The following is a 16,414-nucleotide window of genomic DNA, read 5'->3' as shown; positions in this document are numbered from 1 at the left end:
GCCCCGGGTATTGCCTTTGATCCCTGCACGGAGGATGAACACGCACAGCGAGGGGTAAGCTCAGAGTCACCACTTCGCCGGCATCAAATGAAACGGATGCCCTGCCCAGGAAGGGATCTCGTGTTTGGCTGAGAGGTTTTTTTCTAACAAACAGGAACCTTACATGTTCTTTAAACTCTCTTGTAGAGCAGGATGAGATGCAGTTAGCGAAATAAACATTTGAAATCTGCAAAAGGTATCAGTGGGTATGGTCAGTGTAGAAGGAAAGTGGATTCACACTGACTCCTGAAGCACCAAAGACGTGCCAATACACAAAGGCAGGGTTTTAATGCCCTGAAAAACAGAGATAAATTAGATATCACTTGAACCTTCACATTCAAGTGAGAAGTACACCTTAAGTGCTAAAAAAAAAAAAAAAAAAAAGATGAGTGTTTTGTTGGGGTGAGTTTGATTTAAAATTGAAATATGAATATATACCAGGATGGGTTCTGGTAAGGAAGGGGTTGTAGATGTACTGATAACCAAAGTGGTCCTGTTTTTTTCCAAGAAATGAAGAACAACTGCATCAATACACACAGAGAAATGGAGTGCCTAACGTATGACGGGCTGCAGTCAGAGAGAGGAGAAGCCAAGGGACTAGCTCACGCTGGAGGAGTCTCAGCTACCACTGAAAGGCACTGCATCCCTCAGCACTTGTTAGAGGACTCTTCAGGGTACTCTCTAGGGTCTGCACGGAGGGGGGAAAAAAACAAACCCAAAACATTTGCTGACCCAAATTTCTTACACTTGAATCATGAGGTTAATTACTCCTGTCCTTTCTACTAACCAGATGACATTAGCCCTAAAAATCTGCTAGGCCCTAAACATTACCCATAAAATTACACTTTTCTCCACCAGAAAGCACTTCTTACAGGGCTGAGCATTACACTGACAGCATCAGATCCTTTCTTGGTTTCTTTCCTTAACCAATCTAACTACGAGAGACTGAAGCTTGTGATAAAACCTCATTCAACCCCAATAATGGCTTCTTCTCATCCCCTAGTACGTCCTACTTCTTTCCCTGCTTGTTGAGGTGACCTTACCCATCAAGACCAGGCCTGTCCTTTGCATTGCTGTGTAAAAAAGGTTGTGGCCACAAACAGCTTGAATTTCATTTTCTGCTTTTGTCCTTCAAACTTTTCTCCCACAGATCAGATATTCTTTTCTTCCCTGCAGCTTTCTGATGACCAGTTATTCTCGGTGCTTACTGGATAGGAGACTATTAACTCATTGCCCCCAGCACACATGAAAAGCAAGGGGACAAAGGTCTTAGTTTGCAGCCTGAGCAAAACCTGTTTGCCAACAGTGTTCCCAGCACAGTGTTTGCCCACCAAATGCTACTTCTGGCATAGACGCAGCCTTCCTCCTGCCCTGTTATCACTACACGATGCTTGGAAGCAGGAACAAACAACATCCAGACCGTGCAGTACTTCTGGTGGTGTCAAGAAAGCACAATATAATGGTACTTGAAAGATGATGAGATGGTGTGGCACTGGAGGCAGAGCCCTGTACAAAGCTGTGGGAAGATCCTCCATCAGGAAGCAATTGCCTTAAGCGCTGGGAGGGAAATGAACTGGAAAAGATCTGAGACAGTAAACAGAGATCTTGGAACAGATTCAGCCTACAACAGCCACTCCATATACAAAACAATACAAATTACCTTGATAATTTGGTAGAGGAAGTTAAATAAGGATTTATTTATTTATTTATAATGTTATACATTGATTAAATATTTTTAGATCTGTAATTTTTTTACTTTTACCCTAACTATATATTAAACGTTGATCTGGAGAAAAGCAAAGATTTTCACTGCTATTTAAGAGACTTGTATGCACATTCTATTCAAAATAACGGGTATCTATGTATCCAGGAACTTTAAGACACTTCAACAAATTCAGCTAAAAATAAATGCTTTCCTGATGTTAGTGTTGGGAGCGAGACACAACAGAGTGAGTTTTAGATTATCCAGCAACTCCCATTTCCCAGCTCAGCGCCAGTTGGGTACAGTGGAGCATTTATCCTGCACTATTTTTAGGGCACTGGGAGGTTATTAGGAAATTACCTAAATAAGGAATGTTCTAGTTCTTCCTTCTCACAGCTGCTATTCATATTCTAGGGCTCTAGTTAAATCTCTTGAGACAAAAACTAAGTCACATGGAAACATTTCTGAACAAGAGTTTTCAGAGAATTCACAGCCTTGCTGGTCAACAAGCCTGCCACGATCACACCACGTAGCTGCTTCCCACGGATCAACGGGCCGTATTATCTTGTGGGCTGCTTAAAGCTCATTTAACACCTCAACACACCTCCCAGGAAACCTGTATTTTTATTAAACGGCAGGACAGGACAGAATGAACTATTGCGAGTTATTAATCCTGAATGCCCTCCCATGCAATCCCAAGGTAATCTGACAGCTCCAGCGTTCATCAGCAAAGCCAGCAATGACCTTACCAAGCCAGCTGGTAAGGGAAAGCAGAAGCAGGGCTGCCTTTCACCCACTAGTCACACTCATAACTGGGACAGAAAAGTGTGAAAGAGGTCTGAACATGGAAGAATGCCAGCTGTTAATATCCAGGCTCTCTGCTACGGGACTGCCCCAGTCTCTGTGCCACTGCAGAGAGATCTTCCCAGAAGCTGCCTTGTCTAGGGCAGACGCTCCGCTTCCCTCCCAGTACAGGGGATGCATCATCCTCTTGCCCAGTTCTCTACTGAGATCTCTAGTCTTGGGTCTTTAGTCCACGTCCAGGGATAGTTATGGCTCTATATCCACTTTCAACAGCTAGTTCAACACCAGGCAGCACACCACACACACCATGAGGAAGAAACTGGCCATCACAAGAGGCAGAACTTGCCAACGATGCCTGTGTGGACTCAGTCAGAGGTACAGAAAATGCTTGTTCCTGCAAGCATCTAACTTGAATCCTGTCATGATAATACCTACTGTTTGCATCTGGAAACCAAAGCCCAGGCCAGTTATGTTCTGTGTTCACTAACCACAAAGAACATCCATCCTCAGGTGGCCACAGTCTTCTCCAATGCCCACTGTCTGGCTTGCAGGTAGAGTGTAGGTCTTGGTTTTGATCTGTTTATATCATTTAGGTGGAGATTCTGGGAAGGTTTTGCTACAGTCACAACCACAGCAAGCGGGGTCTCCCACATGCACCAGTGCAACGTGAGTTTTCTGAGCCAACTTGGGGGGTTGAGGAACCCTTAGGAAAGGCTATCCATGTCCTATTCATTTCCAAACCCCTCTCAAGTAAGATCTGTTATTCTGCTGCCTCTCCTCCCCCTCACCCCAGATAATCTACTTATTTCAGACGCTTCAACAGATGCGGAAAGGCATCAGAAAGAGCACGTCAGGAAGGAAGTGTGCAGCCCAAAGCAGGTATGTCATCAAGAGATTTAAGCATTTTGAAGGAAATCAGAAAGCTCAGATTTGGCTCCCAGCAGCAGTCAGTTGCAGCCTCTGTTTTGCTGCTAGTTCACAGAAAAGGCTGAAAGGCCACAAGGTTCATTCTCTCACCTCAGATTCAGCTCTCTGTTTATAATTAACAGTTCATTTCCAACCCATATTTTTACAGTCCACCAGAAGAACAGCATCACATAAGAACCAGAAGAAGAGATGTGGCATTAATGCTTTGCATTAAACATAGTAACGTGGCAGAAAAATCAGAGGAAAGAAAGAAGTGTGACAAGATGATCTCTCAACAGACACGAAAAGCTCAAAGCCAGCTCCTCAGTGCAGCAGGACAGCAGCAGGGGCACAGCTGGGTTCCTCCCTGCAGGGGGATGCAGCTGATGGTGCACCTCCAGCATAGCCAGAAACTGAGATGCAACAGCAGAATGGGACCATATCCCCCCCCGGGAGCCCACTTCTGTTCAGTACTCCCGAGTTACAGGCACTATAACCTCCCGAGATCACAACACAACGCACGAGCAAAGCAAAGCAAACTCCAGGGACCCAAGGGTGCTGTGTGCCAACCTCCCGCAGGCAGTATAGCAGCAATTCTCCAAAGCCATCTTTAAGCACGGGGTCAGGAATCCAGCCTGAACAACAGCCTCAAGGCCTCTGCAATGCAGCGTTTTCCCCTTCAGAGCAGAGTACTACCAAACTGCAGAAAACCCACAAGCACTGCACATGTTTTTTCTGTTCCATTAAATCAGCTGCTTTTGCAAAGTAAAATCTTTTTAAAGAGAAAAAAAAAAAAAAGTGCGGTCAGTCATTCGTCACTGCTCTCTGGTGAACTGCCTCCTTGCCTTGCCCTTGCAGCTACACAGGCTTCAGGCCAAATCCCAACCAGATGCAAAAATCCCAGTTTCCTAGTCCCAGACACACTGGGGAAAGCAGAAGAGTGGGATTCTTAGGCAGGGCTCTAAAGCACATCATTAATCTGCTGCTACAGGCACACCCCCCCTCCTTGGTCCGTGGCCTCAGGACCCCCCTGGAAGGCTGATATGAACGTGGCTGTACAGACAGCAGCACAAGGCAGGGGGCTCAGCACCCAGAAGGGCAGGGATTCCCCATCCACTCTCTGGGAACGTGTCACGTCTACAGGAAGTGTGGCAAGAGCAAAACTGAAGCCACCAGAGCTGTTCATTTCAGTAACAACCAAACCAGCTCGTATTTGTGAGGGTTGACTTACTCCCGCTGTGAAACACCGGAGGAGGTAAGATAACGACAAGGACACAGTCCTCAGAACTGATGCTACACTAACACCATCAATTTGGTGACAGTGGATCACGATACAGGCTGGTGGAAATGAAAGCATTAACAGTACACATCACTATTAAAAAGGTAATCAAGGGCTTTTAAAAAAAAAAAAAAAAATCACTCCAGGCAAATAAATTTGCATTTGCTTCCAGCTTTCCATAGACATTATGTGGAATTACCATCTCAGCAACTCCCCCATCCCCATGCTTGCCAACTAGGGTTTTACACTCGCTACTAGCAAGCACATTTTGTTTTCTGTTCTGGAGAAGGGCGAAGTATTAAACTGAGAAAAACAAAATCACACCACATTCAACGAGCCATAACGTTTTCCTAGTACTATTGTTTATACCAACTTGAGAAGTGTTTCCAGTCCACACAAGGAAGCAGGACTCGCTGTGCACCCAACGCGGAGAGCAGCGGTGAGCCTGTGGCGGGTGCCTCCGCGGGGTGGCCGGGGTGTGAGAGCCCCCGGGCTGCCCCAGGCCCCGTCTTGGCAGGCAGGATCGGCAGCTCAGGCCCGTGAGCTGCCTCTAACTCACCCACCTTGAGCACTGGTGGCATTGCAGATGTGGTACGGGGTTTCAGCTGCAGATGCGTTTGTGCTGTGGGGGTTTTGGGTAGCAGGGGAGGGAGTTAGAGTGGTGGCCTCTTGTGAGAAGCTTCTTGAAGCTTCTCTGGCTCCAAGTTCATTTACCTGCTGCAGAGATGGAAGAAGGAGCAAAGGGCCATGCTAAAAGTAAGGGAGATGTCAGTTAAGTATCAGAAAAAGCCAGGTGTGTTAATGACAGGAAGAGATTGCCTCTGGCACCACAGCCAAAATCACAGCAGACAAAAAAAGTGTTCTTCATACTGTGATAAAGGATTTCAGTATAGGAGACAAGTGGGAGTCTTAAACAGCCAAACATAAAACCACCACTGGAGTTTCTAAGAATTCTAGCTGATTGGAGGGGGTTGGAGAAGTTAGTTCATCCAGTATTGAGTACTGTGGTTTGGGCCCAGAAAGATGCGTTGGGCCACAGGAGTTGGGGAACACCTGAAAGATTAGTTCACTTTTTGTACAGACAAACAAAGGGCAGCCCCAATCAAAAAGTTATCTCTAGGGTTTTAAAAGGGTTAATTTCACATAACTGAAGAAAATTTTACCAAACTAATTGGAAGAGAAAATGTAGAGGAAAAAAACAAGACAGAAAATAGACAGTTCTTTAAAAAGAATTCATTAGAGAATTCATGTTTCTGTGAGAGGGCTGTTTTAACTAAACCCTTGCTAATCAGTAACCGTACAGGTCAGGTCAGACTAGATGTTCACAGTAGAATTTTTAAATTGTGATATAAGAAACATTATTTTTAATTTATGCAGGAGTTAAGAAGAAATTGTGCATTTGTATTAGATGAAGAAAAAAGAAGATATTAAATAACATTCCCTCGGGTTGAACACATAAGTCAGAGCTCTCAGCCCATTTGCACCCATGAGACCTAAAAAGCTTTGGCTTGCCAATGTCCATCACACAGTAACATTTCATAAAACTGGACAGAAAGCCAAGGTACTCCTCCAAGGACACATGCTACACACACAACTGGGGCAATGTGAGTAACTTGGGTAAGACTTTTGTTGACTTATCACTGGATAACCACTCCAAACAACAAATAAGGATTATACAGCTTCAACACTATAGACTAAAATCTGGTGACAGATCTAAAAGAGGTTATTGGAGAATAAACATCGAGCAATCTTAATACATGCCCTCAGAGACCAGTTTCAGCCTCAATGCTGGTCGACATCTCAATCTAGAAAAAAGCACAAAATTGTCGCTTAAACCTTGCAGATTAGCCAAGCAATAAATGACAAAGACAGTGCAGTCACGGAGCGTGATCTGGCTCCCCTGGCAGGCAGGGCCTATCCAGGGAAGACGTGCTGCAGCGCATCCAAATATGAAGTCATACATGTAGGAATGCAAGCGCTGCTGTCGGGGATGCCAGACTGCATCTGGGACTGCACTGCATCTCTGACCCTGCAAAGGGTGCCGAGGTCAGAGCAGATAAACAACTCAAAGGACTAGGGACGAGAGGGCTAATGCAATTATGGGATGTACAGAAAGATAAATAGAGTGGGAATCCAGAGGAGATTTTATCTCTATATACTGAAAGTATATGTGCGGTTTATTGTTTTAAAATTATATTTAAGTTCTACAGCACACTTAGAAAAGAGATGAGAAAGACTCTTTTAGACTAGAGAAAAAATTCTCAGTGAGGGACCTGAAGAGGTCAATCTGTTTAGTTTATCAAAGGGTAGATTCAGAGGCGATGCTTCTCAGTGTGTTCAAGGCAAAAAAGTGGAGGTACTAATGAACCCTGTAACAGAGAAAGCTTTAGCTATAAATTGCTCAAAACTGAAGCTAGAGGAATTCAAGGAAGTAACAAAGTACAAGTTTTCCTAACAGTAAAAGTAATTAACCTTTGATACAAGCAATGCAAAGTAAAAGTAGCAAATTTTCAGTGTTACAAATCTTTAAATTAAAACTAGATACTGCATAGATGATTTGTTTCAGGTAAATGCAAGTTTCTGGATGTGGGTGAAACTGCACAGTTTATACTCAGATTTGACAGGACTGTCTAGTTTTTAACTCAACAGATTTATAGTATTACAGGAAAAGAACAGCATCTATCGCTGCCAGTAACATCTGCATAACTCTCTGCTGAGATAAGGGTGACAGATTATAAATCATTCTTGCATCTGAAATGTCAGAAGCATTCAGGAATTAAGGCAAACCAAACCTCCAGCCTTCCTTGGCCACCCAGACAACTTACTCAGAGATGTGTACGAAGATGTCAGGCCCTCCGTCCGCAGGGGTAATGAAGCCATGGCCTTTGGAGCGACAGAAGCATTTACAGACACCTTTGTAGATGGGACCCTCCGATGCTCTCACGGTTCTGCAAAAGAAAGCACAAGACGAGGGGTTCATTGCTGAGCACAGATGCGACTGCTTCCAGTTGTGTCAGCCAGAGCACACCCAGCAAATGGGCACAACCGTCCAAATACTCACTCCTAGTGACTATACTCCTCTGTAGTAACTGCTTAATACCCAGTTTCATTTGCACATGTTTTGCCTGTAGGCTTTTTAAGGGAGATAGAGATGATGAAGATGTTTGCTGGCATTATAAACCATCAGTTGCCATCTTTAATCCAAATGCTGTATCACCCTGCCAAATTTTCTTTTAGACACTATATTAAATGTAAGCATCTTACACTTTTCATGAGTTCAGGAGTAGCAGCGTACAGCTAGGTGGTGTACGTGCTTGCACAAATTTAACAGTGTGTGCATGAGGTATCGAGAGAATGCAGTGCATGAACAGATGAATAAATGCATACACATGCAGGTTCATACATATACACACACCTCTTCTGCATGCATGTCTAGCATTAGCCTGCCAGACTAGGATCCATGAAGTCAGTATTTCACCTCCAAATGACTGCAGCTGGGTATGAAGCCTAACTGGTATGCACAACACCAACCCTCAACATCAGTCTCCTCCTCTGCTGTGTTTTAAAATGAGACGGATGTGAAGACAAACATTTGGGATGACTTACTTACTGCCATCAAGAAAAACAACCTGCATGAACTATGACCCTCCCTGAAAACTGTGTGATTAAATTATTCTCCCCATCAAATATGCTGAGTTGAATCTCCAGGGATCCAAACTCACTCAAATACTTTCATTAATGAAGCCAACTGCTTTAGACACCTTATGGGGTTTACGCAGAGGAGTTCCTAGATCAGGACCTTCTCATGCTGATGACTACCCAGTAGGTTGCTTCCACGTTAGAAGAGGATTTTTGGTGCAATTCTTCAAACTCAGTGATTGTGTTGCCATTTGGTTACATGCATCATGGCAACTTGGACACTGCTTTCCCAAATGTTTAAAAGTTTACTGAAGTCTAAATAAAAATAATTAAAATATGTGGTAATAGCTCTGATCCTTAGCTCTGTTCCTTCAGTCAAACTAACACTAAAAGAAGTACAGTTGAAAGTGCTAAAGAAGGAAGAAATCTCCATTAAATAATTTCATTTCCAGCTCTGAAAAGCTGTTGACACACCTGACCCCACAAGTGCTTGTTACACAGAAAAGCTCTCACTGCCCTAAATAAACCATTAAAGTTCAATTGTGTCTTTCAAAGAGATAAAGCACTGTAGGGGATAAGGCCCCATACTTGCAACAAATTAAAGTTAAATAATCCCACTGAACAAGCCCCTGCCTGTCACATCCATCTTTTGTACACAACTGAGGGGCCAGAGCTCACCTAGAGCTCCTCGTGATTAAAGAGGACACAGGAGGAAAAAAAAAAAAAAAAAAGAGCAATTTTGATTTTCAGGGCAAACAAATACAGCAAATACAGCAAGATCCCTACACTAATTAACAATTAAAGACCTCTGGAAGACAAATAATAAATCCTTTGGTTTTGTAAGACCCAGTCTAGGATTAACAGTTGAGAAGAATTACAAAGAGTTTGTTATTAGCACAGCACTGAGGCAAGCTATCTTGGAATAGCTTTTCAAGGGCAATCCCAATTATCAAGTCAATTATGATCCTTTTAGCAATCTACTTCCATTACAAACTTTAGGGCATTTGAAGGCTTTTGGAACTGACAACGTATAAATTTTTCTTCTGCTGCTGTTCTTTTTTGCCTCGTTTCGAATACAGAAGTAATAATATGAAGCATCACTGAGATTGATGCTATTTAAATCTGCATGGGTAACTCTTGAAGAAAAGAGCTCTGGGTAACACTGTAAGAAGCAAAAAGGAAAAAGCATGCCAACTAGATTAAGTGGCACAAAATAGGCTAGCTGCAGGCTTGAGATTTTATTTCCACAATGTTTCACTCAGCACTGCCAGACCTCAATTACACAGAAATAATTGCAAGATTGTGGCAGAAATGCAATGGATTGACCACAGTAACAAGTTACACGTCAGACCCTTATTCAAAGGCCACTGAGATTAACAAAGAAGCCTGCATTGCCTTCTGCAGGTCAGCACCTCACTGGGAGGCCCATCGCAGGCACTGGGAATTTCTTGCAATGGCCAAACCTTGCAACACCATCCTTGGCTGCGGAGGAGTCCCCTTTGGGGAGTGGGGGGCTTCCAGGAGCCTGCACAGCACCACAGCAAAGCTCAGGGAAAGACAGCTCTGCTGTAGGATCACTACCTCAAATACAAACAGCAGTTTTATGGAAAAACTCATACAACCTTGGAGAATCATAGATTAGGGTTTGTACCTTGAAAATCAACATACTCTTTTACAGGTATATTTGAGCAATCTTAAGATGGAGATAAGAAAGCTTGAATAGGAAAAGGAAACAAGTCCTCTGAGAAGTGACAGGGTCATGGACCATCCCTAAACTGTAACCTAGCTGATGGTAGCATAGGTGTCAGGACTGAAAGAACTAAAAACTCCAGTGAGGTCTGGTCCAGTGCTTCAGGGGCAGTGAGAAGTCATGCCAAAAGAGGAGGTGGAGCTGATGAAGAAACACCAACAGGAACCGGTCCTGAAAGCCACAACCCAGCGTCTGAAGTGAAGCAAAGCTTCAGACAAGAAACTCCGTTTTGAAAAACCTCAGTGTGTTTTCCCTTCCGTGTAAAACTCTGGACTTAAAGAATGGAAAGGACTTTGAACAGCCTTTATGCAAACAGAGCATTGAAAACCTACAGGCAATCTGGACTAAAAGTCTAGTGTCATCAGAATTTATTGGAGAAGAGATAACAGTAAAATACCAAAGCAACTTTCAGATACAACCACCTCCCTGCCCCAACTCCCTTCACCTCAGCAGGGGCTGATCATTCTGCCCAAAGGCAAACATTTGGTTGTGACTATGAAATGGAGGTTTCCTAGTACTCACGCGGAGAATGTCCTGGTCCGTCGGGTGGGCAGCGGGCTGGGGATGAGGTACCCTCTCATGGGCGAGGGGGAGCGATCCCTCGCCCTGCGGTTTTCAGGCAAATGGAGAGAACTGGGTGAGGATGGAGAGGTGGGGGTCTGCTGCGAGGCGGATGAAGTGGGCTCAGAAGACATTCCTGATGCCTAAGAAAAGCCTAGAGAGAGGAAGACATCTGATTTAGCCCAAAATGGGAACTGTCGTAGAAGGCACAAATTCTTCAGCTGATGATTTTGTAAGAATACAACTCACTTCCTGCAGACGTACACGCGGACACAGTTGCACCAAAATTTCTGTGTCACCGAGTTAATTTTTAAGTTTATTTTTAAATCTCACAGATTTTGTAAACTGTTCTAGAAGCTCCACTGAAAACAGATTACCCCACAACTAACACTTACTTGCTTACTCCTGCCTCACTCACAGGCAATGGCTCCTGAAGCAGAGCTCAGCCCCAATACCAGCTGCCCCATGCAGCTCCCAGGCAGATGGGGTTTGACCACTGACAGCACAGAGGAGCCTCCTGCATCTGCACACAAACACACGTTACAGGAAAGAAACACTAAAAGAAGAAATGCTGAAATAAAGGCTGCACCTCCACTGCTGGAGGTTAGTTTCGTGGCGCAGTCACCAATGCTAACTTCGTTGCTGCTGCTCAGCTACTAGCACAGCTCTGTCAGTGTTTGTAGCACCTTCTGCTTGACTGCAAGAAGAAAACCATATAAGTCCTCCTTAACTCACTTCAGAGTCAGACAGTTAATTTACTCTGCCACGTACAGAAACACGGACAAAGCTGGGAGGCCGTGGCTGACTGCAAGGAGGTGACCCCTCCAGCCTGTAGACATCTGGCAGACCCAGCAGTCCCCTTTGGTAGATCTGAGTCTGCTACAATCTTCCAGCAACTGGGAAGCAAAATAGTCCACATTTGTGTTCAGACCCCTTGCAGCCCAAGTCAGATTTGCTGTTATTCACCCCCTACGGCAGAGGAAACAGAAGGTCCCTTTCTCAGCACACAACAAGCAAAACTCACAGAATCCACAGATAGAGAAGGACTGATTAAAACCAGCAGCACTTCTACACACACGGATGCATGGCCTACAGGTGCAACAGTGACAAAAAGAAGATAAATCAATCAGCACTGCTGTGGTACTACTGTGAAAGTCCCCATCCACATCGGAAAGGGAACAAGCTGTACAAAAATCAACCAATAACCCACCACACTCTTACCTCATACAAATACCCAGTTATCTGGGTATCTGGAGTTAGCAAAAAGTGAGGTGATCTGGGTCAAGAAAATAGCAAGAAGGCAAGAAAAGCTGCCTTTAAGATCAATAGTTTAATTGAACTGAAATCTCTCATATCCATTATGCACCCTCCTTTTGACACCCACACTCCCCAGCCCATGAATTATGGAGTGGATCCTTCACATGACATTTGAGAGATGCAGCCTTCTTGTCAATGACAAATTCCCATTATTTCTTCCCGAAACTAAGGACTAAAATTAAAAAAGGCCTCTTAAGAATGAAGTCACCAGGGAACAAAAGCTTTTGTGTTTAATTGCTCAGGGTGCTGAGAAGGTAGAAGTGGATAGTTATGTTCCCTCACGTACCAGCTTGAGCTTTCCACAGTGTTCTGAAGAGCAACAACTCCACTGAAAACAAAACCACAGCTTTACGGCTGGTGTTTCAAACACGGGTGGTGTTTGCCATGCATGAGCTAATGCCCAGATCAGCACCATGGCACAGCTCAGCTGAGACTGAGATGGTTACACCAAAGGGACAGGATTTTCCAAACTTCCTCCAAAGAGACTCAGCTGGTACTGAGGAAGTCTCCTCGGATTTTGAAAGACCTCTCCTTTGGGTGCCTCGCTTTCAAGGGACGCATGTTTGACATAGCAGGACTCTAATACAGGAAAAATAAGAGCGAACAAAATCTTTTCCCAGTAACTCAGCACACATGGTCTGGCCTTTGCACAAGTGAAAATGCAGCTTTCAGAATCACACGCTTTCTCGTGTAATCTAAACACAAACCAGCTTGTCAGGTGACAAGCAAAACGCAGAGCTATTCACCCATCCACAGCAATGCAGTGGAGCCAACCACAGAGTACTGCCCATCCCCTTCCTCGAACAAGGGTGGAGAGGCAGGAGAATTTTCTCTCCTTTCTTTAAACCACAGATGAACCACAAAAATAGCTACAAATAAGGAAGGCTAAATGGAGCTAGAAGTGTGCTAACGTACGTTATTGTTCCCATTTATGCTATTTTTGTGCCCTCTGCTCCGTAAACATAAAATAAAACAGTGATGTAGAACATTCAGTGCCATTTCACTGTACAAATACCCTTTTTGTTCTCTGCCCACGGGCAAAGTGGATGAATGGCCTTGACTCTCATAATTTCTATTACACAAGTCCTAAATCGTGATCAGAGCTCGGCGAGAGCTCACACACGAACGCACACAGCTGGAGGCAGCCAGGAGCAGCTACGCTCGACTTCACACCCGCCGCAGCAAAGGAGCACAGCTCAGGAGAGAAGGGGATGTAAAGGAGCAGTGAGAGGCTACGCTCCAGCTCAGCAACAGCCCATATGGGCATGGATGTTGTACCACGGCATGGGCAAGTGCACCGGCACATCCGTTTGCCTCTTGGGCTTCTCCAACAATCATAAAAATCAGAGGCAATGAAAAGGATTGGCCACTGAATTACCAAGTTTTACCGTGGGCACTGCACACAGCGGGATGAGAGCAGCTCCTGCCTAACCTCCGCTCAGCTTTCTCAGCGCAGATCCCTTCATCTGAACCTTTCTGAAGGCAAAGGCGGAGTTGCGCAATTTCAGTTTGTTCTGGTGTGGTCACTGTCTTGACGTTGTTCGTACAGGGATTAACTCATTTCCACTGGCAGCGCGCCTGCAGGAGCAGAACCGCTGTCCCCGCCTGTACGCACAGCCGGAGCCTGGGCAGTGCTTCTGCAGGCAGCCTACAGCAAACACTCAGACCGAAACCCCACACCCCCAGCCCTCCCAGCCTTCCCCTTCACACTGGTTTTGCTTTCCAAACGCAGTTACCAGCAGTCTCCAAAGATGCTTTTCAGACGTTATCCTGCGTTCTGAACTGACCTTCTGCAAATCAAAAATCACCCTTGGGACTCAGACAGCTGCCTACCAGCCCTTCCTCAGCAGCCACAAATACTCTTCGTGATTAGCTGGACAAACCTACTTTCTTACACGAGCCCACTACCTCCCAGCCTGTTTCCATTAGTTTTCCCGTGTCTCCAGTCCAGCCACCACTCTCCACCTCCCCACAGCAAGGAAGGCATCACACGAACCCCAGACAGCACGAACAGAGCATCCCACCCCGAGCTCCCCACCAGCATTCCTCTTGCTGTGCCTCGTGTGAAGGCAGCCAGGACTTCACAGCAGCAAATCAGAGCTACAAAACCCCAGCAGCATGAGATACCAGCTACAACAGAGATGAGGGACAAAACAGTCCCTCTTCTGCTTGAGCCAGCAAAATATTTGATGTCTGGTATTTACAGACTGAATGTAACAAGATGCAAGGTGGTGATATTTTCAGGTTTTTTAGGAAACTCCAACCACATACTATTACATTACCCTTAAATCTGCCCATATTTTAACATGCATCATCTATCTTTAACCAACTTGATTTTTTTTGTTGTTGTTTTTCAACTGTAGGTATGCACCAAACTGAAATATAAATAAAATAATCACAGAAGCATCGTGGAAACAACAGACTAATTCAACATTTCAAATCAAAAAAAACCCCAAACCTTCTTTTACCATACTTTTTTCAGAACAATTGGCTAATGTGTACACAAAGAGATCCCAAAATGTCATCTGTAACAGGTGACCTACAAAGCACAGAGTGCGATATATGCAGAAGAAATTTCTGAAATTCTCCATAAAATACTATGCAAAAAAAAAAAATCTACTGAAGTAATTAAGGTTGGGGTTATGTAAGTGGTACCATCATTTCTCTATACATCTATACACTCTTTTTCTGTTCTTCTTTAAGTCTACCCCATACCTCTAAAAGTACCCTAAAAAATAGCAGTTTTGTGGAAGTTATCCATTCTGACCAGCACAACACTACCACAAAAATCTAGCCTCACTTTTAAATAAAGAAAATGCCTGGAAAAAAAGTCCAAATGGACAGGGCAGGGTGACAGATTCCACGAAATCTCTCCGTCTATGAACAGTTTCTTTTTCACACAACAGACAGTGCAACATCTCCAGCAGGCACAGAGCTCATTCCCAGGAAATGCTCTGCATGCTCCAGTGCTCCAGCACAGAGAAAAAGCTTTCTAGCCTCCTTAGCCTGGAAATGACGCTGTCTGGAGGAGCTGCTTTCAGAAGGTACCACGATGGTCTGTGAACAGGACAGCACTGGCCACACATGCCTGGAAATCCAGACCTTTCCTCAAAGGGAGAGAGAGGTTTCTGTACTCCGAGAGCAGCTGCTTTCAGCTGGGTTTTTCTGGAAGTTAGCTCTTCCAATTCAACCTCTAAGAGGAATGTGGACATCTGAAAAATGTTTATTTTCTGGGCTTCCCTTGAATTTAGAAACAACATCAAAAACTCTTTTTAAGTGATGCACTTTTAAATCTCCTGGTTTCCAAATTTATTCTACACAGCAGCATTTCTTTCCTTCCCTAAGGAAGCCATGCAGATAAACCCCTGAGCTTTGCCTGCTCTTCTGCTGACAGCTACAAGCTCTTCTCAGCGAGAGAAAAACCACAGCTCAATGGCACACGCTGAGCACTAGACACTGATACTGCTCCGAAGTGCCCTCTCCCAACAGTATGTCCTCTTCTCTCATCTACTGAGAAAGCAAAGACAGGACCCTCTGCTCCACACTTACTTTGCCCTGAAGGAGAGGAACTGGGGTGCCTGGCGCCCCAGGGTGCCCCCCAGTTCTTCTAGAGCAGCTCCCTGGCAGCTCTCTGAAACACCTGAGCACCAGGCCACAGCACTGCCGCACCTGCAGTTTCTTTCCAAAGCACTTTTTGGCACTCAGACCCCTGTGTACACAAAGATCTCAGTGCCAGAGAGCATCCCAGCACTCCTCCTGCGTCAAACACTTGCAAAACGCACACAACCACCACACAGCTGATTCAAAAAGCTTCCCCTTCCAGCTTAGTTTGCATGACTAACTTTCCACAATTAATACTGGTATTTCAATTAACACTGAAACTCAGAGGAGTTGCAACATGCATGTGACGTGTCAAAACAAGGATTACGGTATAAACATTATGCTCCTGGAGGCTGCAGAGGAGTGCCCACACACTGTAGCCATTTGGCATCTAATGGAGACCGGGACATTGCCCAACCATTCCCATGCCCACTAAAAGCCTAATTATAAGGGAAGGAAAATACACCAAGGAAAATTCCTATTGCTTGTCTGTGCATACAAATTAATTTGGATTAAAATAGGCTTGAGTTTAAACAGCAACAGCTCTTTCCACACAGTCTGAGCAGTGAAGACGTTTTCCCCAAACGCTGTGGCTGCTCCTCTGCTCCTCCAGTGAGCAGCCTGCTGTGTCTGAAAGCAAAGCTGCTCGAGCAGCACAAACAGCCCTGCACAGCAGAGACCACAGAGAGGGGTGGGAACTCGGTCATCAGCAGCCTATACAGTATATTGATAAAGGTGAGGATTTCTTACAGTCCTGTATTTTCCACTGTTCATGTAAGCTGCCAGATGCACTAAAAAAAATGCATTTAGGTTAAGG

General features: G+C 44.7%; 1 protein-coding gene across 4 annotated transcripts in view; it reads right to left on the bottom strand.

Annotated features, from left to right (window-relative positions):
- CARHSP1 (calcium regulated heat stable protein 1) overlaps positions 1 to 16,414 on the bottom strand; it is a 33,249-nt gene that overhangs the window by 4,312 nt on the left and 12,523 nt on the right. For 3 of the 4 annotated variants that reach the window (XM_074919060.1, XM_074919061.1, XM_074919063.1), the window contains exons 2-3: positions 10,642 to 10,834; positions 7,556 to 7,678 (exon numbers count right to left, since the gene is read on the bottom strand). In XM_074919060.1, coding sequence (XP_074775161.1) covers positions 7,556 to 7,678; positions 10,642 to 10,814 — 296 coding nt within the window. In that variant the 5' untranslated portion in view covers positions 10,815 to 10,834. Of the gene's footprint in view, positions 1 to 7,555; positions 7,679 to 10,641; positions 10,835 to 11,075; positions 11,183 to 16,414 lie in introns of those variants that run through there. The other variant, XM_074919062.1, reaches the window with a different exon arrangement.

The sequence above is a fragment of the Athene noctua genome, chromosome 15 (genome assembly GCF_965140245.1).
Source record: "Athene noctua chromosome 15, bAthNoc1.hap1.1, whole genome shotgun sequence".
NCBI classification, from domain to species: domain Eukaryota; kingdom Metazoa; phylum Chordata; class Aves; order Strigiformes; family Strigidae; genus Athene; species Athene noctua.
This window is presented reverse-complemented; position numbering and strand designations above follow the sequence as displayed.